This window comes from Mesoplodon mirus, assembly GCF_964341445.2.
Source record: "Mesoplodon mirus genome assembly, chromosome: 18".
Taxonomy (NCBI): Eukaryota; Metazoa; Chordata; class Mammalia; order Artiodactyla; family Ziphiidae; genus Mesoplodon; species Mesoplodon mirus.
In genome coordinates, this window is record NC_138994.1 from 41713214 (window position 1) to 41740401 (window position 27188).

The following is a 27188-nucleotide window of genomic DNA, read 5'->3' on the forward strand; positions in this document are numbered from 1 at the left end:
GCAATAGATACAGACATAGCTTCCTCTAGGCAAAATCCCAACCTAGTATGCAGGATGTAATCAGTTAGCACAGAATTATCCATCTAAAAGCAAAATAGATTTCAGAGCCCAAGGATAGGCAAAGGATCTGAATAGAGTTTTTCCAAAGAAGATATACAAATGGCCAATAAGTACATGAAAAGGTGGTCAACAGCATTAGCATTCAGAGAAGACTTAAAATCAAATTGGAACCCTGATGTGCTACTGGTGGGAATGTAAAATGGTGCAGCCGCCTTCGAAAACAGTTTGGCAGTTTTTCAAAAAGTTAAATAAAGGGCTGTCATATGACCCAGCAGTTCCACTCCTAGATGGAGAAATGAAGACATACTTACTCAACAATAGAAAGACAGGGTTCTTCCCCCGGTCCCGTGATGTTGGGGGTAGGTGGTGACAAGACAAGCCTGGTTTGCTTCTTGCTTGAGGGAGGCCTCCCTCCTGCTGTGAAAAGGCCGATGCTCAGGCTCCTTCCAGTGAGCTGGGCTCCCACTAGATGTAGCTCTGCTCACCAGCGTCGGGGCTCTCACATAAGTGTGTGTGTCCAGAGCCTCAGTGTGATAATAAACTGGCTTTTACCCACGCTTGTCCTCCTCTGGAGGCTTAGCAAAGGTGACCACTGCTACAGTAGGCAACTCAGGTGTGGGAAGCGTGGAGTATTTCAAGACCCTGCCTTTGGCCATGGCTTCATGGTGGTGATGCTGGGTCAAGTCAGGTCAGGAGACTAGTGTTAATTAGGCAGTCGAAAGGGTTAAAAAGAACTCTTAAGTGTCACAGAGGTAGCAGCTTCAGAAAGCAGCTACCACCTCTGTAACTGGATGATGGGGAATGAGGTCAAGATTATTACAGTATGGAAACCGAGAGGAACAGGCACTGCTCTACTGATGCTGTGATCTCTGCGGGGGACCTGACCAAGCTGGATCTTAAGGTGTTAGAAAAGCTGTACGTGGCCTCAGCCGCTGCTGCTGGGGTGAAGGAGCACTGGAGTGAGGTGCCCAGGGGCTGCAGGCAGACGGGAAGCAGGTGGGAGGAGGGACCCCTGCCCTCCCCGTCCTGCAGCATCGCTGTCCCATCTTGGCAGAGCCAAGCGGTGAGAGAGCCTGCAGGAGTGTGGTTTGCAGACTCCCAGCTCCAGCACCACCAGGCACCAGATACAGGGTAATTTTGGAGCCAGGACAGATAACTGCTGTGAGTTCTTAGGTGAATAGATGTTCCACTGTAAGTGTACAGATTAGGGTTTGCAAATCAGCCTCCTATGAGCTTGAATAACCTAAACCAATTCCTCAGATCTCTTTAATAGTTCCTCCAAGGTGACCAGTAAGGATCCTGGTCCAAGGACACTCCAGTCAGACATTACCCCTCAGCTGTAACCTTTTCCAGCTCTACACCCCAGGGCTGACTCCATACAGGAGCTTGGTGACATCGTAAGTGAAAGGCGAAGTTCAGGAATGCAGGAAAATGAAACAGCCGCAGGGAAATGCACTCGAGCAAATTCTGTTCACTGCCGCACCCTTTCACCTTCATTAATCAACAGGCCACGATTTTAAGGGAAGCAGTACCTGCAGCCCAGGAGGTGAGTCACGATGGCCTCCAGTCAAACAGAGGGATCTCAGCCACAGTTGCCCAGAGTTCCTGACAGCCGGGGAGGCCATGTGACCCAGTTCTGACTAGAGAGAGAGAAGGAGAAACCTGCAGACAAGTTTGCTAGGAAAAACCTCATTCACTACTGAAGGTGTGTAAAGGGTGGTGCTCTGGGCCTTTCCCTTCCTTTCATTCTCAGGAAGCAGGGCTGAAAGTGGAATTCCTGGCACTGAGGCAGCCGTCTCGCAATTGTGAAGTGATGAAGAAACATGCCGGGGAAGGCGGAGTAGGAAAAAGAGAGCCCAGATTCTAGATGAACTTGTTGGGCCCCTGCTCCAAGCCTGGAACATCTGTCTGCAGACTTACTGCTATAAGCATACTGTTCTGCTTAAGCTACTTTCCGGGTTTCTGGTTCTTGCGTCCCTGATGGGACATTGAGGGGTGGGGCCAGGGAGCCGAGTGACCTGCACCAGAGCTTGCTGAGGAAGACGGCATGGAGAAGCAACCCAGATCACGCCAGACCGCTGAAACGCAGGCCGTGTCTAACAAGAATAACACAAACTCGACATGGTGGCTGTTTCCAATAGGATATAAACCCACAACGGTTTAAATAAAACAAATACAAGATGCAGTTTTGTGCAGACTAGCTTCTTGTCTTGTTGCTTGGCTGTTTACTGTGCACCCAGTTCCTTTGCTGATGTCAAAATGTCCTGCTTCCCCACATCAGGAAAGTATCCCTTTTCTGGTTTCCTCCTCCTTGGAATCTTGAAGCCTCGTGAAGAGTATGGTGGAATGCTCCAAGTGTAGCAGGAAACAAATCCTGTTGGCCACTACTGGTTGAGAAAATCGTAATCCATAAAGAACATCCCTAAACACCTAAACACACATTTTTCTATTAGCTACCAGGAACTCTTAAAAACGGTTCTTACATATTCTGGTAAATGACCTGTCAGTGTTATAAAACTAGAGAATTCCAAGGTACAAGGAGATTTGCTAAATGCAAATTAATAAGAAGAATCCCAGCAAGGTTATTCTCAGAACAAAAATAATTAGCAAGCTACTAGGAAAGCATAAACATCAGATCTTTTCTAAAATTAGTTATTAGTTCTCATCTATGGATCTTCTTTCTCCCTGCATTTGTACCTTTAAGACAATTGATAACAGGAAATGAAGATGTTGATTTCTTTTTTGAAATAAGTATCAATGCATATTTGCAAAAATATGCCATTTCTTTAGCATTTACGGTGCATTAAGTGCTTTATCATGACATCATTTACTTTTCTCCAGAACCCAGATGTGTTTCATTCCCATTTTCAGATGAAGAGCTTGAGACCGTAAAAGATTTTAAAAGATTAAATAATTTTTCCAAATTCACATAGCTAGAAAGTAAGTACCACAACTAGAATTTAAACCTGCCTGATTTACAAGAGATGTGTTCTTAATCCTAATATTGGGCCGTCTCCCATATTTTATGTATTATACAGTCCTCATTATCTGGCATTTTTTCATACTAGTCTAGAGTTTCACATTTCATCAAACAAGTGAAGTTATTGTAGTCTGGCCTCAAAAAATCACTTGATTTTGCGTTTTCTGACTTGGGTTCAATTTCCTTTGACCTCAGTTTCTGGGTATATAGAACAGGAATACTAATACCAGGTCCACCACTTCAATTACATTGCACTTCCAATACTTAATGAGAGTTCATGTCTGGACACCTTCAAATAATACTCATTCCGGAGACCTACTGAATCAAAAATCTTTGCGGGTGGGCCTGGGAATCCAGAGTTAAGCAAAATGACTTTATTATTTTTAAAAAATCACATAAGCTTTGTGTAAAATGTCAAGAGTACAGAAAAAGAAAGAAAGCATTCCCTGGAGAAAGAGTCCCCAAGGAAGATGGTGATGGTGATGATGGTGATGGCGGCCATGATGATGATAACAGCACAGACACCCCCTCTATTTCTTAGATTCTTCCTGTGTCCCAGAATTTATGTACCTTGTCTCATCTAATCACATTTCACCTTTGCAACAACCTTACAGCTAACAGACGATTATCCACATTTATAGATAAAGTAATCGAAGCTCCTAGTCTGAGAAATCTGTATTAGGTTCCTAGGGCTGCAATAACAAAGTACCACAAACTGGGTGGCTTAAGACAACAGTTGTGTAGCGTCCCCCAGTTATGGAGCCTAAAGTCTGAAATCAAGGTATCAGTAGGGCCATGGTCCCTCGGAAGCCTCTATGGAGCATCCTTCCTGCCTTTTTCCAGCTTCTGAGAGACTCAGGCATTCAGTTCCCAGGCTGTGTCAGCCAGACTCCCATCTCTCCCTCAGTCTTCACATGGCAGTCTTCCTTCTGTGTCTGTCTTCACAAGGCATTCTATGCTCTGTGTGTGTCTCTGTCCAAATTTCTCTCTTTTAAGGACATGAGTCTAATTGGATGAGTGCCCACCTTAAGGACTTCATCTTAATTTGATTACATCTACAGAGATCCTATTTCCAAAGCTGACATTCCCATATCCTGGGGTACTTCAACGTGTCTTTCTAGGGGACACAATTCAACCCATAACACTATCCAAGGATACAATGGCTAGTAAACTGCAGGACTGGATTTGAACCTGGGTGATGCTAGAATCTGGCCCCGTGGCCGTCAGCCACCACATATCCTGTCTCGGGAAGGCACTCGGGGACGTGTGCTGCAGTGCCTCAAGCAGGGGGAGGTGAAATAAGTGGGGAGAAAAATCTTGCAACTGTTCAGTAACAATTTATTTACAAGAGAACAAAACTCTGGGTGAGTCTCCGACATTTCCTCTGCAACAGTTAGAGATGCCAAGTGACTCCACACAGTGTTCTGAGGGGGAAAAAGTTATGAGCTAAGAACCTTATACCCAGCAATTTCTCTTTCAGTGGGACAGGCGGGTGTTCTCAGAAATGCAAGGGCTCAGAAAATATTCCACGTGTTGAAAAACTATTTGAAGATACATTCCAGTGGTTCAGAGGGTTTGAGATTATACAGACCAGAGAAAAATCTCAAAAATAATTTAGAAACCAACATAGGGATTGCCAGCTTTTAACTGTGTAAAGGCATTTATAACAAATCAAACTACCATCTAGTGTTCATGTAATGGCTTCATAAAAGATTGATCATTTTATTTTATTTTTTTTTTTTTTTTTTTTTTTTTTTTTTTTTTTTGCGGTATGCGGGCCTCTCACTGTTGTGGCCTCTCCCGTTGCGGAGCACAGGCTCCGGATGCGCAGGCCCAGCGGCCATGGCTCACGGGCCCAGCCGCTCCGCGGCATATGGGATCCTCCCAGACCGGGGCACGAACCCGTATCCCCTGCATCGGCAGGCGGACTCTCAACCACTGCGCCACCAGGGAGGCCCGAAGTGTTTTAGCCGCTCTGCGGCATGTGGGATCCTCCTGGACCGGGGCACGAACCCGTGTCCCCTGCATCGGCAGGCAGACTCTCAACCACTGCGCCACCAGGGAAGCCCTGATCATTTTAATGCCAAAAATATTAAAAGAATATAATCTGATAGCTACTTAAATGGAATAGTTTAGCTTTATGGAAAAAATATTTGTATTTAATATATTTTACCCCAGAGGAGCGAAGAACTTTTTCTGTAGATAAGATCTCACCCATGAATGGGTGTTTGAGAATCAGGAGCCCACAGGAACCTAAAGAAGGACAAGTGAAAATGTGTTCGGGCTAGCATTCAGGATTTATGCCACTGGGGGGGGGGGGAATATGATTTGAAACTGACCATAATCATTTCCATCTTCTCAGGAAAGTTTCAGTGGGAAAATCAGTCTTTGCAGTTGCTACTCCCTTCCACATACAGAGGGTAGAAGGAAGGAGATAACTTATTCCCTCTGCTGACATCTGGGGGTTTCCACTTAGTCTTTCCAAGTTCTCATGAAAATATCCATGAAAGGACCACTAGTTTAAAATAATGGTTTGCATTCGCACATTTAATTACTTCTCCCTCCCCAATTCTCTATAAAAAGAACATGTCTGCATTTCAAACTGAGGGTTTGCCCATTTGGCTATAATTTCTGAGAATTTCTGCAAATTAGAGTACAGGTGAGGCCAGAGTGAGAAAAGAACCCATCAGTCTACGATCCATGACATATAAAGGGTGAGACTCATGTATGGAGAAAGAGGAGGGGCCGCCTAGCAAAATTCAACCAGTACCTCCCTCCCCAAACTCAGAGCCAGAGGGGCTGGGAGCCAGGACAAACAGAATCTGGAAGCCAGTGTATCAGGTACAGACACAGAGGCTGCTTGAAGCGTTCAATCACACTTATACTTGGAATGAGTTCCGGGACTAAGTAAAGAAGGGCAGCTGTGAAGCTGGCTTAAAACTGAGGAAGTGGGTGTGAGTTGGGAAATGCTGCCCTGGAGCCTTTGCCCTAGAGCCCTAGCTAAGGGTAAGCTAGAATGACAATCAGGTACAGAGACTTTGAGGCACCATGGTGAAGTTCTTCCCCCATATCTGTTCCCTTCCTCACCTGCTAGGCACACGGACCTTCTATATGGTATGAAGTAATACTATGGTAAATCAAATCACAATTTCACTATCACAGTAACTACAGAGATATCAATCCGAAGACACACTGAATAAGAAATTTGCAACCTTTCCTAAGGGACTATACAATGGTAACAAGTCCTCAAATCTAAATGACTTGACTCCAACAAAAGGGTTTACTTCTTGCTCACTTAAAGCTTGATGCAAGCTGGGTGACTCGTCAACGCTGCCATCCTCCGAGCACAAAGATCCAGGCTGCTTCTGTGTTGTGGCTCCACCATTCTCAACATGTCCTGTATGGTCACCACCTTATCAAAGAAAGAGACTCGCGTGTACGCATCAAAAATGGCAAATGTCTTTTATACTCCCAATCCATTGCTCAGAACTAATCAAATGTCCCTAACATAACTGCAATGCAAGGGCATCTGAGAAATGTAGGTAAGCAATGAAACATACGGGTATTACTCTGCCACAGGGACATAAAAGAAGACTTGGATAAACTGAAAGGCATACCATGCTTCTGTATCAGGAGAGATAATATTGTAATGATGTTAATTCTCTCCAGTATAATATAGGGCTGTAACATAATCCTGACACAGTACTTAATAAAATAACCCCAGAGTTCTTCAGGAAGAATAAATGAGCAAGAATAACCAAGAAAAGTTAGAAAGTAAAGTAGAATAAGGCAGGGCTCTCCACCAAGGTGTTAAATGTATTGTGAAGCTCCAGTTAAAATAATTTGGTGGTGCTTGCCCAAGAATAGATAACAAGATCATTGGAACAAAATGACAAGTCTAAGAACAGACCAAAGGGTATATACACATTTAGCATATTTAGATAAGAGCAGCATCCTTAATAAGTATGGAAAAGAATATTTAGCTGAAACATTTAGCATAGGGGCCACCGAATCAACACTTGGGAGGAATGTTAAGTCTACCTCACACTGAACTCCAAAATCTATTTCAGATGGATTGAAAAGTTTAAATGAGTTAATAGAGGGAAATAAAAGCTTGGGAAGGACTGTCTCAGCGTGACTTAGGTCAAAGGATCCATAAAGATGCATGCGTTTTTCTTTTAACCTAAAAATTTTAAACTTCTCTGTCCCAAACAACAGATCAAGCTAAAAGGCAATCAAAAATGAGGAAATCAACTGCATCACATATGACAGACAAGGGAGTACCACTATTAACATGTGAACAGCTCTAGAGATAAATGATAAATGCACAAAATTATATGAATGAATAGACATGGGTTTTTTTGATAAACATAAAAATTTCAATATCATTAGGGTCAAAGTACAAATTCAGAAAAACTGGTATAGTCTTCTACCTACTGAATTGGCAAAGATTAAAAAAAGTGATAATTGGTGCTGTTAGGGTGCAGGGTGACGGGGAGTATACATTTATATCCAGTCGGCCCTCCATATCCACAGGTTCCACATCCATGGATCCAACCAACTTCAAATCGAAAATATATTTGTTTAAATTCCAGAAAGTTCCTAAAAGCAAAACTTGAATTTGCTACACACCAGCAACTATTTACATAACATTTACCTTGTATTAGAAGTAATCTAGAGATGATTTAAAGTATATGGTAAGATGTGCATAGGTCATATGCAAATACTACACCATTTTATATAAGGGACTTGAGCATCCATGGATTTTGGAAACTGTGGAGGTTCTGGAATCAGGCCAGTGTGGATACTGACAACTGCACTCTCTCTGGAGGGCAGTTTATTAAAGTCTCCAAAAGTTTCTACCTGGGCATTCTACTTCTAGGAATTTATTCTAATAAATAATAATAATAGTACATTTGTAGAAATAATTATTTATTAAAATCATCATCCAATCTCAGTTTTAGGAGCAAAAGTTTGAAAACAACCTAAATGTTCAGTAATAATTCTTGGTAAATATCCAGTATGTTTTGACTGAATAAATTGTTTTATGTCCTTATGCACAGGCATTGTAAATATTGTTGTAAAGTTTGTTTATAGGCATTAAAATGTTCATAGGCTATATTTGAATGAACAAAGCAAACTACCTACAGTATGTTCCTATTTTAATTTTTCAGAGTTTATATATGCCTTAAAAAATTCTAGAAACATACGTTCAAAATTAACAGCAGTCACCTCTGGTTGATAGAATTAAGGCAATTTAAAATATTCTTTTTCATTCTCTGTATTTAAAAATATATGTATTCTGCAATAAGTGTGTCTCACTAAATTAAAAAAATGGAGAAGGTGGAGGGGAAAAAAAAACTGTGAGACTCCCAGAGTGGCCACTGCCAGGATCTGACGTGTGGATCAAAAAAAGAGAATGACTGTTGTGCCCTCATGGCTGCCTGAAAACACATATTTCAGAGTTGGCTGCATACTTTCTGGTAGCTTTATTCCAAGGGCTGAGGTTTGCAAACAAGCTAAGCCAAGTACAGCGTGTGCCCCATCAGGTGGTTTTTGGAGCTCACCAGGGATGAGTAACGCTCGCTCATTTACCTTTGGAGGAGTCCGTGCGGGGCGCCGAGGTGTTGACAGAACCTGCGCTGAGAGCAATGTTTATTTATATCTCCTCACCATCATTCACGGCTAAATCGAGGGCTTTCTCCGAATTTGCTCACAGTTTGCGTTTGCAGTTCTCTCCACTGGTGATCCCTGGTTGGGTTTGGCTGGGCTTGAGCAAACGAAGAGGAACTGAGGCGGTGAACGGGGCCGAGTGCTGTGATTCACGCGTGCTAGAGGCTCGGTTGCTCACACCGTCCGTGTTGGAGATGCTAAGGTCTCCAGACGTCTGCTTTGCACCGTGAGGACTAATTCACATCTGCACTGCTCATGCTAGAAGATGTTTTAAAGTGTGTGACTCTGTGTGTGTGTGTGCAGCCAGTTGGGATGGGGGGAGCCCTCATAATGTCCCAGTTAGGGGTGAGCCGTTTGTATCCATTGAATGTCTTTATGGAACATGAACAGCCCTATAAGCCTCTGTTTATTATGGAAAACCTCAAATATATAAAAAGCAGAGGGCTTCCCTGGTGGCGCAGTGGTTGAGAGTCCGCCTGCCGATGCAGGGGACACAGGTTCGTGCCCCGGTCTGGGAAGATCCCACATGCCGCGGAGCGGCTGGGCCCGTGAGCCATGGCCGTTGAGCCTGCGCATCCGGAGCCTGTGCTCTGCAACGGGAGAGGCCACGACAGTGAGAGGCCCACATACCGCAAAAAAAACAAAAACAAACAAACAAAAAAAAGCAGAGAGTTGACCCTCCCCAAATAGGGGTACATATAATTGCATCAGCAATCATCAATGCATGGCCAATCTTATTTTCTTTATAATCCCACCACTGTCCTACCCCAACTATGAGACACTGCAAATGCTAGCAGCTATGGAGTTCAAGTTGGAAGTCTTAGAAACTCTTCTATGTAATTTGTGAATTGTGGGGTGAGAGAGAATAGAGCAAAAGATTAGGGAGCCAGATAGACCTGACCTGAAGCAGGCTTGACCATTACAATTTGCTGCTTGGTTGATCTTAGGCCACTTAACCGTTCTGATCCTCATCTGTGAAATGGTAACATAGTACATAGCTTTTAGGACAACTGCATTAAACCCATGGTGCAGTTAAAGTACCAAGCACCATTCTCTGTATCTAGCAGGTCCTTAATTGTTATTTTATTACTATTTCTACTCCTCTATCTAGAGTAGAAAACCTAAAGTATAGAAAGAGAAAGTCCTTCACAATATCAAAATTTCCGAACAGGCTGATAAATAACCATTGTCCACTTGCTGAAGTCACCACTTAGGAATGAGTACCTTTTGAGAGTAAAATCTGTAACTGGCCATTGTCATTAGTGTGAGCTGCTGCCTTCTCACTGTAAAGGATAAATACGTACCAATTTTGTCCAAAATTTCACCAACATGGGCATGAACAAATGTTTTTAAATTCCCCCATTACTTGACCCCTTGTTTGGGTTCAGTGCTAGAGACGCAAACAAGGTGATTGGTGTGCTTTCATGAGTCAGTGTCGATTAGCTTTTCAGCCTAAGTCATCATCCTTCTACCGAGGAAATGAAAACAGAGCAGGTCCGTTGTGATGGGAAGCTAGGGTGTTAGGGAAACGTGATGTCTGAGGAGCTACTTCTCAGGTGGTTGGACCTACAAAGTGAAACAAGTTGGAGTGAGTCAGGGGAGGTGGGGTGCTGGGAGGACAGGACCTGGAGTAGCCGGGAAAACGTGAGCGCATGAATCATCTGGATGGTGTGTGCGCAACAGGAAGAAAAGTCACCGAACTTGGAACTGGGGAGCACTGTGGACAGATGTCAGTAGGCTCTCCAACCTGGTTCAGGTCTGTGTGAACTCAGCAAGGCCTTCCAGCTCAAATCAAGGGCAGTGAGTTTCGGAAAGTCAATTAATTTCTTAACTGCTCTTTCCAATTAATTTCTGACCTGAGGCAAGTCACTCTGCCCTAATAAGTATTCTCCTTATCAGCTGGGCTTTGAGAAGTGGGTTCCTCTATCATGTCGAAAGGGTGTGTCTATTAGTAACTGTGCTTTTGCAGTGGACACAGAAGTGGGCAGCTCAGATCCCACTTCAAGGGAGCTCACAGCCCCTGACTCTAGAACCTTCCAGATCCAACTCAGCTTTTGAGCCGAGACCACATTCTTTCTAGAAGGCCGCCAACCAATGACTGAGCATGAGATGAATCTAGGGCTTGGCCATCTCTGCCCAATGTGGGGCTCTTCCAGGGCTCCCTATTGGATTAGCCTAAACCTTCTCAAATCCACATGACAATCTGAGGCTCCCCCTGGGAGAGCATCCTGCCTGCTCCAATAATCTGCCCTGAAGCTTAACTCAGTCCCTGAAGGTCCACCTGACACATGTGGTATGGAAATAATTCAGAAGTTACAAGGAACAACTATTAACAGGATGATAGCAGACTTAAATCATAGATGCTCAAGTTGCAAAAGTTTATGCCATACACAAAACAACCGTATTTTTAAAAAAGACTTGGCACTGTGATAGTATTCTTTCATCCTGGAACTAACATTTCAGAGTTTTGGTTACAAACCTGTACTTCCCTTAGCCAGGAGTTTCATGACCAGTTAGATAACCACATCCCTTCCCAGCCTGCCTTCTGTTCTTTTCTGTCAGGTCCATGACCTTTTAATTTTTCCTTTTTGAAGTGTGCTTTTCTTTTTTTAAATTGAGGTATAGTTGATTTACAGTGTTTCATGTGTACAACAAAGTGATTCAGTAAAGTATGGTTTTCTTTAAGATTTTCAGAAAAAAGTTATTTATTTTTTTGTTTTTTAAAGTGATGTCTTACATATTATCAAGACAAGAAAATTCTCTGTTGAAGTCATCTGGATCCACACATCTTATTCATTATCTAGTTCAACTATTGGTCAACATTTACTTACAGGGGTCCAGTATTGGCTAGGAATTACATTTTGGTTGCTGATAATGGTGTCCCAAATAAGGTGGTATAGACAAGAGAAAGTGTAAAGAAATCCAAAACATGATGGCTTTCTATCAACCAGGCTGTGTTAAACTACAAATCCCAGAATGACCTTTCCTGTGTATCTCCAGGTCAAGTGGGTCGCAGAGAGCTTCTCTGGGAGATTTGGAGATAGAAGGGCCATCGCAGCCCTTGTGTAGCTCACACATGTTGTCATTACCTGCTGACTCACCTTATCACACAACGAGGTGAGCCAGCACCTGGGCCCACAGCTGCTCCATCTTTTCTTGGATCCGCCTTCAGCTTCTCTGACACCTGCACCTGGGCCAGGTGTACCCATTTAGCTCGGTGACAAAGGTGCCCAGTTTCTAAAGGATATTCACACCACTAAGGTCAGAGGCAGTGAGATCTGACACTGGTTCAGTCTGTCCCCAGGGACTCTGGGTTGTGCTTGTGGGTCCCGCTTGTTCTCTTCCTCCTCATTTCCATCTTCCTCTCTCCACTGCCTGCAGCCTCCAGCCCAGCATCGGGTGCAAGGACAACAGCCTTACAGATTCTGCTTAAGCTGCTCCTGCGATAGCCTAAGGTCCAGACTCTGTAGGGATTCTGCTTCTCTGATGGAACCTTAGCTGATACGCAGAAGTGGACAGCCCAGTGTTGGAATGGAGGACGCACCTTGTCTTTCAGTTCAGCCATCCTTACCACAAGTGCTTCCATCCTCAGGATCACAAGGTATAGCCACCATACTCTGGTCACTATTTCCTGTTCCTGGCAAAGAGGGGAAGAAGAGAAAGCCAAAAGGGGGTTTTCCTGGAAGCTCCATGTGTAGCCCTAACCTTTGGAACGTGAAGTCCTGACATCTAAACTACCTCTGTGCCTTCAAGGAATATGTGACTGAATAGAGTAGAACATTGAGTGTAGCATGGACTCCATGTAAATTGCAGCTGAAATTCAGTGTCTAACAGTGATGTGGAGGATGACAAATAACTTAAGCTGAGCTTTTTGTAAAGGGGAGGGTACACTTATATGGGGAAAGTTTTCTGGAAGAGGTCACTTTACACTATGATTTCAAGAAGGTAAAGGATGTGGCATAGTGGAAAGGATAGAGGGAATTATACAAATATGGTGGAGTGAGAGGTGGGAGAAGTAAGAAAGTAAAAATAAAACATTTCTGATTTGAAACAGATTATGCATTTGGTGTTAATGACTGATTTGACTCAGGTACTTTAGATTGCAGGGTATATGTCTGAATATGTGCACATATGAGATGTGCATTTATGTGAAAGAGAAACTTAAATAATGTGTATTTTCCTTGTTTACCAGAAAGTTTTCTTTGTTTAGTAGAGGCTTTTAAGTACAGAAAACATAAGAAAAAAATCGATATTAGAAAAAAATGTGTCTCAATTAGGAAACGAACTTGATGACACTCTTAGGACTTTTCCATGACTGTCCCCTTCAAATTATAACTAGGGTGAATTTGGTACAAATGCTGGAAAGATGAAGAGAGTTTAGAAAAAGCCAAATAGGAAAATTATTTTTCATTCATCACTTCCATCCATTGCATTATAGAGAAGGTAGCTGGAGACCTTTATTTACCATGCCTGCCTTTATTTACTAGGCTGCTGCTTATAAAATGGGTCAAATGTCCTATTTTGTTTTAATTTTGTCCTATTTTCATTTGAACTCAAACTAATTTGTTCCTTAAAAATGAGAAGACGAACACACTGAGCTTAGGTACCTTAAGGTATTTTAAGAATTGACAGAAAAATCAGTACTTAATACAGATTATTATTGTATCAAGAAATTATGAAATATTTGTACTATTAGAAAACTTTGTCCAGAATGTACGACTTCAGTATATATCCATTATTTAGTGTCAGGAAAGTTTGAATTTGCTTAAGAACTCCTTAAAGATTGCTGTTGAGAATTATGCCATGAAAAAAAATAATCAAACCAATAACCCCACCTTTTTCTAATGAACCACCTCATTTGCCAAGTTAAGAAATATAGAAATATGCACTTAGTGCTGATTTAACGCATGATGTTACATGGTATTAGAAATCTCTGTCTCAGAAATAAGTAATGGTACACAACTGGTCAGAAAGTGTAGCAGGTATGATTCTCAGGCCACAGATACAGGGAAGCAAGAAATGTATCTTCTTTGGTGTACTTTATTCCATTTTTTTTTCATAACCACTTATCTTCTAATCCAAACTTCTATTCTACAATGATGGAGGTAACTTAGCCAATTGTGGGTTCATGGCCCTTTTCACTGTGACTTAAAGGAAAAGTTCAACAAGTTCAAGAACTTACAGGATAAATTGAAAAAAATTACTTGAAAATATATATAAGAAATGTTGCCGACACAACTGGACATCCACATGCGAAAAAACGAATCTAGACACAGAATTTCCACCTTTCAAAAAATTAACTCAGAATGGATCATAGAACTAAATGTAAAATGTACAGCTACACAACTCCTGGAAGATAACATAGGAGAAAATCTAGGTGATCTCGGGTTTGATGATAACTTCTTAGATACAACATCATTTAAAAGCTTCTGCTCTGCAAAAAAGACACTATGAAGAGAATAAAAAGACAAACCACAATCTAGGAGAAAATCTTTGCAAAACACAAATCAGATAAAGGACCAGTATCCAACATGTATAAAGAACTCTTAAAATTGAAAAATCAGAAAACAACCCATTAAAAATGGGCAAGAGATCTGAACAGATACCTTGCCAGAGACGATATATAGATAGCAAATAAGCATGAGAAAAGATGTTCAACTTTATATGTCACAGGGGAAATGTAAATTAAAACAATGAGATGCCACTACACACCTATTAGAATGGCCCCAAATCCAGAACACTGACGGTACCAAGTGCTGGTGAGGATGAGGAGCAACAGGAACCCTTATTCTTTGCTACTGGGAATGTAAAATGATAGAGCCACATTGGAAGACAGTTCCAAAGTGGAACTGACGATTTCTTACAAAACTAAATATATTCTTACCAGATGATCCAGCAATTGTGCCCGTTGGTATTTATACAAATGAGTTGAAAATTCATGTCCACATAAAAACCTGTTCACAGGTGTTTACAGAAACCTTATTCATAATTGCCAAAACTTGGAAGCAACCAGGATGTCCTTTAGTAGGTTAACTGTGGTCCATCCAGACAATGGAATGTTATTCAGTACTAAAAAGAAGTGAGCTATCACCCATGCAAGACATGGAGGAGCCTTAAGTGTGTATTACTAAGTGAAGAAACCAGTCTGAAGAGGCGACATACTGTATGATCCCAACTATATGACATTTTCGAAAAGTAAAACTATGGAGACAATAAAAAGATTAAAGTTGCCAAAGGTTTGGGGAGTACAAGGAAAGAATAATAAGTAGAGAACAGAGAGTTTTTAGGGAAATGAATCTATTATTCTGCAGGTTACCATAATGGTGACCTACATGTTATTATACATTATACATTTATCAAAATCTATAGAATGTGTACCACTGAGAGATGGCCCTAATGTAAACTGTAGACTTTAGTTAATGATAATATATTGATATTGGCTCTTTTTTTTTTTTCCCTGTCTGCATTGGGATTTCATTGCTGCGCATGCTTTCTCTAGTTGCAGCGAGCAGGGACTACTCTTCGTTGTGGTGCACGGGCTTCTCATTGCAGTGGCTTCTCTTGTTGCGGAGCATGGTCCCTGGAGTGCGAGGGCTTCAGTGGTTGTGGAACGTGGGCTTAGTTGCTCCGTGGCATGTGGGACCTTCCTGGACCAGGGATCGAACCCATGTCCCCTGCATTGGCAGGCGGATTCTTAACCACTGCACCACCAGGGAAGTCCCAATATTGGCTCATTGATTGTCACAAATGACCACAGTAACTCAGGATGTTAATAATGGTAACTGGGGTAATTAGGAGAAGTGTGAGGAGCACATGTGAACTCTACTTTCTCTCAGTTTTTTCTGAAAACGTAAAGCTGCCCCATAAAAGCATATTAATTAAAAATATGCCTAATATACCTATTAATTAAAAATATACCTAACAGTTATAGAAGAGAGATTCTGAAGAGAAAATCACAAGATCTCATATACACACAAAAATATTTCCAACAGGAAAGAATGAGCAGTAAAGAAGAGCAATAATGAAAAAAATTATGCACGAATTTTGTATGGGAGAAAGATTTACATATTTAAATCAAAGGACAAAATTAATGTTAGGCAAATTTAATAAAAGTACGCATAGATTATCTGAATTAAAATTCTAATTTCAAGGAATTTAAATATAATGGGAAAGAATTAGGCATATTTTCCCCCCACAAACAGAAACACCAAAATAAAAAGAAGCAATTAAAACATAATTCTGCTGGAAAAAATGTAGCTCAAGTGTTTTAGATCAAGCCAGTATTTTGTATGGGCAAATGTGACAGAGACTTTCTTAGATATATTTGGGGATGCAGAAAATATGCCTCATATATGCCAGTCCTAAAAAAAAAAATGACCAGAAATGTCCTGCTCACTAGAAATGAGCCATAGCAGAGAACTGAAGAATAAGAGACTAATGCATAAAAGAATGGTGATGCATAATGAAAGCATAAAAATGTCGACATTTAAGTGATCATTGTTACTAAGTTCAAAAAGCAATGTAAATTAAAAAAAAATATTCTTGAAAGAGACTACATCATATGTCATGAAGTATTTACAAGTACCAATCAGATTAGAGGACACAAACATTTTAATAAATTCCAAATCATAGGAATTATACAGGCACAAAATGCAGCAATAACACTTTAAAATGTGTTAACACTAGTATAAACACACACACAAAAATAAACATCGTGGCCCTTTACAACTTTCCTAAATAACCCAGGGCAAGGAAGAAATCAAAACAGCAATTTTAGACTATTTAGAAAATAATGGTTCCTGAACCAAGACGGTGGAGTAAAAGGACGTGCTCTCACTCCCTCTTGCGAGAACAACAGAATCACAACTAACTGCTGAACAGTCATTGACAGGAAGACACTGGAACTCACCAAAAAAGATACCCCACATCCAAAGACAAAAGAGAAGCCACACTGAGACGGTAGGAGGGGTGCAATCACAATAAAATCAAATCCCATAACTGCTGGGTGGGTGGCTCACAAACTGGAGAACACTTATACCACAGAAGTCCACCCACTGGAGTGAAGTTTCTGAGCCCCACGTCAGGCTTCCGAACCTGGGGGTCTGGCAACGGGAGGAGGAGTTCCTAGAGAATCAGACTTCGAAGGCTAGTGGGATTTGATTGCAGGACTCTGACAGGACTGGGGGAAACAGAGACTCCAATCTTGGAGGTCACACACAAAGTAGTGTGCACATCGGGACCCACGGGAAGGAGCAGTGACCCCAGGGGAGACTGAACCACACCTACCTGCTAGTGTTCGAGGGTCTCCTACAGAGGTGGGGGGCGGCTGTGGCTCACTGTGACGACAAGGACACTGGCAGCAGAAGTTCTGGGAAGTACTCCTTGGCGTGAGCCCTCTCAGAGTCCGCCATTAGCCCCACCAAAGAGCCCGGGTAGGCTCCAGTGTTGGGTTGCCTCAGGCCAAACAACCAACAGGGAGGGAACCCAGCCCCACCCATCAGCAGTCAAGCGGGATTAAAGTTTTACTGAGCTGTGCCCACGAGAGCAACAGCCAGTTCTACCCACCACCAGTCCCTCCCATCAGGAAACTTGCACAAGCCTCTTAGATAGCCTCATCCACCAGAGGGCAGACAGCAGAAAGAAGAAGAACTACAATCCTGCAGCCTGTGGAACAAAAACCACATTCACAGAAAGGTAGGCAATATGAAAAGGCAGAGGGCTATGTAGCAGATGAAGGAACAAGATAAAACCCCAGAAAAACAACTTAATGAAGTGGAGATAGGCAACCTTCCAGAAAAATAATTCAGAGTAATGATGGTGAAGATGATCCAGGACCTTGGAAAAAGAATGGAGGCAAAGATCAAGAAGATGCAAGGAATGTTTAACAAAGACCTAGAAGAATTACAGAACAAACAAACAGAGATGAACAATACAATAACTTAAATGAAAACTACACTAGAAGGAATCAATAGCAGAATAACTGAGGCAGAAGAACGGATAAGTGACCTGGAAGACAGCATGGTGGAATTCACTGCTGCAGAACAGAATAAAGAAAAAAGAATGAAAAGAAATGCAGACAGCCTAAGAGACCTCTGGGACAACATTAAACGCAACAAAAATCACATTATAGGGGTCCCAGAAGGAGAAGAGAGAGAGAAAGGACCCGAGAAAATAGTTGAAGAGATTATAGTCAAAAACTTCCCTAACATGGGAAAGGAAATAGCCACCCAGTCCAGGAAGTGCAGAGAGTCCCATACAGGATAAACCTAAGGAGAAACATGCCAAGACACATAGTAATCAAATTGTCAAAAATTAAAAGCAAAGAAAAATTATTGAAAGCAGCAAGGGAAAAATGACAAATAACATACAAGGGAACTCCCACAAGGTTAACAGCTGATTTCTCAGCAGAAACTCTACAAGCCGGAAAGGAGTGGCACAACATATTTAAAGTAATGAAAGGGAAGAACCTACAACTAAGATTACTCTACCTGGCAAGGACCTCATTCAGATTCAATGGAGAAATCAAAAGGTTTACAGACTAGCAAAAGCTAAGAGAATTCAGCACCACCAAACCAGCTCTACAACAAATGCTAAAGGAACTTCTCTAAGTGGGAAACACAAGAGAAGAAAAGGACCTACAAAAACAAACCCAAAACAATTAATAAAATGGCAATAGGAACATACATATTGATAATTACCTTAAATGTGAATGGATTAAATGCTCCAACCAAAATACACAGGCTCACTGAATGGATACAGAAACAGCACCCATACATATGCTGTCTACAAGAGACCCACTTCAGACATAGAGACACATTCAGACTGAAAGTGAGGGGATGAAAAAAGATATTCCATGCAAATAGAAATCAAAAGAAAGCCGGAGTAGCAATACTCATACCAGATAAAATAGACTTTAAAATAAAGAATGTTACAAGAGACAAGGAAGGACACTATGTAATGATCAAGGGATCAATCCAAGAAGAAGATATAACAATTATAAATATATATGTACCCAACATAGGAGTACCTCAATACATAAGGCAACTGCTCACAGCTATAAAAGAGAAAATCAACATTAACACAATAAGAGTGGGGGACTTTAACACCTCACTTACACGAATGGACAGATCATCCAAGGAGAAAATAAATAAGGAAATATAAGCTTTAAATGAAAAGATAGATTTAATTGATATTTATAGGACATTCCATCCAAAAACAGCAGATTACACTTTCTTCTCAAGTACACACGGAACATTCTCCAGGATAGATCACATCCTGGGTCACAAATCAAGCCTCAGTAAATTTAAGAAAATTGAATCATATCAAGCATCTTTTCTGACCACAACGCTCTGAGATTAGAAATGAATTAGAGGGAAAAAAACGTAAAAAACACAAACACATTGGAGGCTAAACAATACATTACTAAATAACCAAGAGATCACTGAAGAATCAAAGAGGAAATCAAAAAATACCTAGAGACAAGTGACAATGAAAACACGACGATCCAAAACCTATGGGATGCAGCAAAAGCAGTTCTAAGTGGGAAGTTTATAGCTCTACAAGCCTACATCAAGAAACAAGAAAAATCTCAAATAAACAATCTAACCTTACACCTAAAGGAACTAGAGAAAGAAGAACAAACAAAACCCAAAGTTAGCAGAAGGAAAGAAATCATAAAGATCAGAGCAGAAATAAATGAAATAGAAAAAAAGAAAACATATCAAAGATCAATAAAACTAAAAGCTGGTTCTTTGAGAAGATAAACAAAATTGATAAACCATTAGCCAGACTCATCACGAAAAAGAGGGAGAGGGCTCAAATCAATAAAACTAGAAATGAAAAAGGAGAAGTTACAACAGACACTGCAGAAATACAAAGCATCCAAAGAGACTACTACAAGCAACTCTATGCCAATAAAATGGACAACCTGGAAGAAATGGACAAATTCTTAGAAAGGTATAACCTTCCAAGACTGAACCAGGAAGAAATAGTAAGTATGAACAGACCAATCACAAGTAATGAAATTGAAACTGTGATTAAAAATCTTCCAACAAACAAAAGTCCAGGACCAGATGGCTTCACAGGTGAATTCTATCAAACATTTAGAGAAGAGCTAACCCCCATCCTTCTCAAACTCTTCCAAAAAATTGCAGAGGAAGAAACACTCCCAACCTCATTGTATGAGGCCACCATCACCCTGATACAAAAACCAGACAAAGATACTACAAAAAAAGAAAATTACAGACCAATATCACTGATGAAAATAGATGCAAAAATCCTCAACAAAATACTAGCAAACAGAATCCAACAACACATTAAAAGGATCATACACCATGATCAAGTGGGATTTATCCCAAGGATGCAAGGATTATTCAAAATATGCAAATCAATCAATGTGATACACCATATTAACAAGCTGAAGAATAAAACCCATATGATCATCTCAATAGATGCAGAAAAAAAATTCAACACCCATTTATGATAAAAACTCTCCAGAAAGTGGGCATAGAGGGAACCTACCTCAATATAATAAAGGTCATATACAACAAACCCACAGCAAACATCATTCTCAATGGTGAAAAACTGAAAGCATTTCCTCTAAGATCAGGAACAAGACAAGGATGTCCACCCTCACCACTATTACTCAACATAGTTTTGGAAGTCCTAGCCACGGCAATCAGAGAAGAGAAAGAAATAAAAGGAATACAAATTGGAAAAGAAGAAGTAAAACTGTCACTGTTTGCAGATGACATGATAGTGTATATAGAGATTCCTAAAGATGTCACCAGAAAACTACTAGAGCTAATCAATGAATTTGGTAAAGTTGCAGGATACAAAATTAACACACAGAAATCTCTTGCATTCCTATATACTAATGATGAAAAATCTGAAAGAGAAATTAAGGAAACACTCCCATTTACCATTGCAACAAAGAGAATAAAGTACCTAGGAATAAACCTACCTAGCGAGACAAAAGACCTGTATGCAGAAAACTATAAGACACTAATGAAAGAAATTAAAGATGATACCAACAGATGGAGAGATATACCATGTTCTTGGATTAGAAGAATCAATATTGTGAAAATGACTATACTACACAAAGCAATCTACAGATTCAGTGCAATCCCTAGCAAATTACCAATGGCATCTTTTACAGAACTAGAACAAAAAATCTTAAAATTTGTATGGAGACACAAAAGACCCCGAATAGCCAAAGCAGTCTTGCAGGAAAAAAGTGGAGCTGGAGGAATCAGACTCCCTGACTTCAGACTATCCTACAAAGCTATAGTAATCAAGACAATATGGTACTGGCACAAAAACAGAAATATAGATCAATGGAACAAGGTAGAAAACCCAGAGATAACTTCACGCACCTATGGTCAACTAATCTATGACAAAGGAGGCAAGGATATACAATGGAGAAAAGACAGTCTCTTCAATAAGTGGTGCTGGGAAAACTGGGCAGCTACATGTAAAAGAATGAGATTAGAACACTCCCTAACACCATACACAAAAATAAACTCAAAATGGATTAGAGACCTAAATGTAAGACCAGACACTATAAAACTCTTAGAGGAAAACATAGGAAGAACACTCTTTGACATAAATCACAGCAAGATCTTTTTTGATCCACCTCCTAGAGTAATGGAAATAAAAACAAAAATAAACAAATGGGACCTAATGAAACTTCAAAGCTTTTGCACAGCAAAGGAAACCATAAACAGATGAAAAGACAACCCTCAGAATGGGAGAAAATATTTGCAAATGAATCAACTGACAAAGGATTAATCTCCAAAATATATAAACAGCTCATGCAGCTCAATATTAAAGAAACAAACAACCCAATCCAAAAATGGGCAGAAGACCTAAATAGACATTTCTCCAAAGAAGACCTACAGATGACCAAGAAGCACATGAAAAGCTGCTCAACATCACTAATTATTAGAGAAATGCAAATCAAAACTACAATGGGGTATCACTTCATACCAGTTAGAATGGGCATCATCAGAAAATCTACAAACAACAAATGCTGGAGAGGGTGTGGAGAAAAGGGAGCCCTCTTGCACTGTTGGTGGGAATGTAAATTGATATAGCCACTATGGAGAACAGTATGGACGTTCCTTAAGAAACTAAAACTATAATTACCATATGACCCTGCAATCCCTCTGGCATATACCCAGAGAAAATCCTAATTCAGAAAGACACATGCACCCCAATGTTCATTGCAACACTATTTACAATAGCCAGGTCATGGAATCAACCTAAATGCCCATCAACAGATGAACGGATAAAGAAGATGTGGTACATGTATACAATGGAATATTACTCAGCCATCAAACGGAATGAAATTGGGTCATTTGTAGAGACGTGGATGGATCTAGAGACTGTCATACAGAGTGAAGTCAGTTAGAAGGAGAAAAACAAATATCGTATATTAACGCATATATGTTAAACCTAGAAAAATCGTACAGATGAACCAGTTTGCAGGGCAGGAATTGAGACACAGATGTAGAGAACAAACGTATGGACACCAAGGTGGGGAAAGCCGCGGGGGGGTGGGGATGGTGGTTTGCTGAATTGGGCGATTGGGATTGACATGTATACACCGATGTGTATAAAATTGATGACTAATAAGAACCTGCTGTATAAAAAATAAAATAAAATAAAATTCAAAAAATAAAAATAAAGTATAAAAGTTTCATACATTAAAAAAAGGAAAATAATGGCAATTTCAAAATTACATATCACAATTAATAGGCCTTCATCAAGTTGTACTCAGAGATGAATTTATCACCTTAAGTACAATTGGAATAACTGAACTAAGATTTCAACTCAACTCATAATTTAGGATGCAGTCAGGCTCTGCTGTTTACGTGGCTATGACGAATTACTGACAGCAAGCCTGCTTTACGTTTTCTTATTTGCCACTAGCCTTTCCCACGATGCTAGGACATTTATGGCTGTTCTTGTTATTGCTCCAGCTAAGAATGGAAAGGACCTTGCCTAGATGATGGTTTTCAAGTGCTGATTGGCCAGTGCACACTGAAGGCATTTGTCATCACTAGATGGGGTTACTTACAGATGTGTTATTTGAAACTGGGGCTTCATGGGGGATTTTAGGTTTGTTTCTCCTGGTTCTCCTGGTAGCATTCTTAAGGTGTATGCATTGTAACAGTAGGGGGAGAGGGATGAGCAAAGAGGCTGGTGAAGGATGTTTCTTCTTGATGGGACTTAATAACCTACATAAACTTTCAATGTTTACTGCATGGAACTGAGTTTGAAAAATCACATCATCATCTCCCAAGATGGCAGAGGTCATCATAAGGTCACTATCGTTTTTCTAATCTCTACAAACAAGAGTGGTTTCTCTTAAATTACCCTGACCTGCAGAGAGGCCACAGTGGGGGTGGTGGGAGGACTCTCACTGTAGGTCAGTCATCAAAGAACCAGAATTTCGTAGTCATGTCCATGACAAGTCAAAAGAGGATTGGAGCCTGTCTGTTAAAAGAGTGCAAACATTACAAGTATGGAGATTCTTGTTAGGTACTAAAATAGCTTTTTTCATGTGCACTGCTAGCTTTAAAAAGAGTCACATCATGTTTTGTTTCATACAGAGAAATGCATTATAAGTAGCCATGGAAACACCACATTAGTAGGACTATCCTGCAAAGAGGAGAACATTACACATTTTTGGTATGTTGAAAGAAAAGAATCTAATATCTCATCTGATTTTTTAAACTCAGATTGTTTCTAGAATGTCCTCGAGCTCTCTAATCTCCTGTTTAATCTCTTTAATCTCGCAAGCGTTATCAACTCTCAGAAGCCTGTTATGCCCTGTGTTCTAACTTCATCATTTATCTGGAAAATGTTCTGAAGGTAATTTTCCTTTGCTACATTAAAAAAGAAAAAAAAGCCTTATCAAGCAAGATAAAGGGAATACAGATTGTGCTTAATAATCTAAGTCATAGTAAAAGACTAAAAGACTTCTGTTGCTAGAAATTTCTGAAAATCAATTATCTAGCTTGCCTTTGGTATGTTTGGACCATTTACAAGAGCATTTTCACTCACTGGTTAATTGATTCATTCATTTATTCCTTCACTCCTTAATCAGTTCAGTTAGTTAAGTGCCTACTATGTGCTAAGCATCTGTCAGGTCCTGAGCATATAAAAAGCATGTAAAAGACATGATCTTAAGGAGATTTTGTGTAGTGAGAAATACAGACAGTGCTCTTAGGGCTAAATCTGGGGCCTAGGAGGGCCTAGGAGGAACAACCAACACCATCTATGGGGGTCACAGCGAGGGGGACTGGAGGAACCTAACTGCAGGAATCCAAGCACAAGTCAGGCTGAGCAGGTGGGGGGAAAGAGTGTGAGGGCAACAGGGAGACACACTAGAGCCTAGAGGCACATCTAGAGATTCAGAAGGAGCCCTTGATGACGGGTGCTTCAGCGTGAGGCTCTGCAGGAAGTAGGGGGGAAGTGAGCCTCCCAAGGTAAGGAGGGTCCAGATCCTGAAGAGCCTTCCCCGTTTAACAGTTTGGATTTTATCCTTAGGGCAATGGAGAGCCACTGAAGGGTTCTAACTAGCAAAGCAATGTGATCAGATCTGTTGTAGAAAGATGATTTTAAATGCCAAATGAAAACATAATTTGAAATATGACAGGACAACCAGTTAGGGGATATTCAGCAATGGAGAGGAGATACCAGATAACATCCAGATGAGGGACACCTGTGGCATGAACTGAGGTGGTGACACTGGCGATGGGCAGAAGTGGACGCATTAGATGGTTCAGGTAGGATTGAGAGGACGGGGTAGAGGAAGTGAAGGAGAGGGATGACTCCAATATGGCACCCCCATTTGTGACTTTGACCTCTGTGCAGACTGTGCTTCCATTCACCGAGGAGAAGGGACACTGGAGGGCTGGAAGTTTGGTAGAAGGAGGGAGAGAAGACAATGAACTCTGTTTTGGACAGACTCACTGAGATTGGAGGTCAAGGTTTCCACTAGGCAGCTGGGTGTGTGGGTCTCAAGTGGGCCGGAATAAAGCCATAGCGATGAATGTGAGCCCTGCTTGGGAGTGTTCCCCATCACAGGCTCCAGAACAGAAGCTGGTGTGGAAGAGGATGTTTAAGGGAGGGTGAGCATAAGGAAAGCCTCTAGCTCAAAGTGTGTGTCAAATGACACCACAAATGATGCAATCAACAAAACCCAGAAAATGAAAAGTTCTGCAGATCTTTAGATTCTGTGGCAATTAAGAGACATAAAAACCAAAAGCAAAACATGGATCTTGTTGAAACAAACTAACTGTAAAAAACTTATGAGTTATTGGGAAAATTTAAACACTTCCTGGATATTTGATGAGGCATTATTATTAATTTTTTCCAGTATGATAAGACTATTATCATTTTTTATAGTATTTTTGCTCTATTCTTTTTTTTGTTCTATTCTTTTTTGTTGTTGTTGTTGGCTGGAATTATTTTTATTATAATGATACTTTCACAAAAGTAAGTATAAATATCTCACGCTTATCCAATGATAAAAAAATTAAACATAAAACTAAAACAGCCAAATTCAATTTAACAGTATTGATGTAACATGTCAGATGATGTGGATTTTTTTAATTAGTTTCTGCTTTATAACAAAGTGAATCAGTCATACATATACATCTGTTTCCCCATCCCTTCCCTCTTGCGTCTCCCTCCCTCCCACCCTCCCTATCCCACCCCTCCAGGCGGTCACAAAGCATCGAGCTGATCTCCCTGTGCTATGCGGCTGCTTCCCACTAGCTATCTACCTTAGGTTTGGTACTGTATATATGTCCATGCCTCTCTTTCGCTTTGTCACAGCTTACCCTTCCCCCTCCCCATATCCTCAAGTCCATTCTCAAGTAGGTCTGTGTCTTTATTCCTGTTTCACCCCTAGGTTCTTCATGACATTTTTTTTCTTAAATTCCATATATATGTGTTAGCATACGGTATTTGTCTTTCTCTTTCTGAGTTATTTCACTCTGTATGACAGACTCTAGGTCTATCCACCTCATTACAAATAGCTCAGTTTCGTTTCTTTTTATGGCTGAGTAATATTCCATTGTATATATGTGCCACATCTTCTTTATCCATTCATCCGATGATGGACACTTAGGTTGTTTCCATCTCCGGGCTATTGTGAATAGAGCTGCAATGAACATTTTGGTACATGTCTCTTTTTGAATTATGGTTTTCTCAGGGTATATGCCTAGTAGTGGGATTGCTGGGTCATATGGTAGTTCTATTTTTAGTTTTTTAAGGAACCTCCATACTGTTCTCCATAGTGGCTGTACCAATTCACATTCCCACCACCAGTGCAAGAGTGTTCCCTTTTCTCCACACCCTCTCCAGCATTTATTGTTTCTAGATTTTTTGATGATGGCCATTCTGACTGGTGTGAGATGATATCTCATTGTAGTTTTGATTTGCATTTCTCTAATGAGTAAAGATGTTGAGCATCCTTTCATGTGTTTGTTGGCAGTCTGTATATCTTCTGTGGAGAAATGTCTATTTAGGTCTTCTGCCCATTTTTGGATTGGGTTGTTTGTTTTTTTGCTATTGAGCTGCATGAGCTGCTTATAAATTTTGGAGATTAATCATTTGTCAGTTGCTTCATTTGCAAATATTTTCTCCCATTCTGAGGGTTGTCTTTTGGTCTTGTTTATGGTTTCCTTTGCTGTGCAAAAGCTTTGAAGTTTCATTAGGTCCCATTTGTTTATCTTTGTTTTTATTTCCATTTCTCTAGGAGGTGGGTCCAAAAGGATCTTGCTGTGATTTATGTCATAGAGTGTTCTGCCTATGTTTTCCTCTAAGAGTTTGATAGTTTCTGGCCTTACATTTAAGTCTTTAATCCATTTTGAGCTTATTTTTGTGTATGGTGTTAGGGAATGATCTAATCTCATACTTTTACATGTCCCTGTCCAGTTTTCCCAGCACCATTTATTGAAGAGGCTGTCCTTTCTCCACTGTACATTCCTGCCTCCTTTATCAAAGATAAGGTGACCATATGTGCGTGGGTTTATCTCTGGGCTTTCTATCCTGTTCCGTTGATCTATATTTCTGTTTTTGTGCCAGTACCACATGGTCTTGATTACTGTAGCTTTGTAGTATAGTCTGAAGTCAGGGAGCCTGATTCCTCCAGCTCCGTTTTTCATTCTCAAGATTGCTTTGGCTATTCGGGGTCTTTTGTTTTTCCAAACAAATTTTGAAATTTTTTGTTCTAGTTCTGTGAAAAATGCCAATGGTAGTTTGATAGGGATTGCATTGAATCTGTAGATTGCTTTGGGTAGTAGAGTCATTTTCACAATGTTGATTCTTCCAATCCAGGAGCATGGTATATCTCTCCATCTATTTCTATCATCTTTAATTTCTTTCATCAGTGTCTTATAATTTTCTGCATACAGGTCTTTTGTCTCCTTAGGTAGGTTTATTCCTAGATATTTTATTC

General features: G+C 40.6%; 1 protein-coding gene across 4 annotated transcripts in view; it reads left to right on the forward strand.

Annotated features, from left to right (window-relative positions):
• LOC309793093 (uncharacterized protein) overlaps positions 1–27188 on the forward strand; it is a 48504-nt gene that overhangs the window by 2253 nt on the left and 19063 nt on the right. Inside the window, exons 3-5 of one of the 4 annotated variants that reach the window (XM_082603331.1) lie at positions 1115–1191; positions 1568–1606; positions 1814–2242. In XM_082603331.1, the coding sequence (XP_082459457.1) occupies positions 1115–1191; positions 1568–1606; positions 1814–1927 (230 nt within the window). In that variant the 3' untranslated portion in view covers positions 1928–2242. Of the gene's footprint in view, positions 1–1114; positions 1192–1567; positions 2243–12094; positions 12315–27188 lie in introns of those variants that run through there. The other 3 variants (XM_082603332.1, XR_014291876.1, XR_014291877.1) reach the window with 3 other exon arrangements.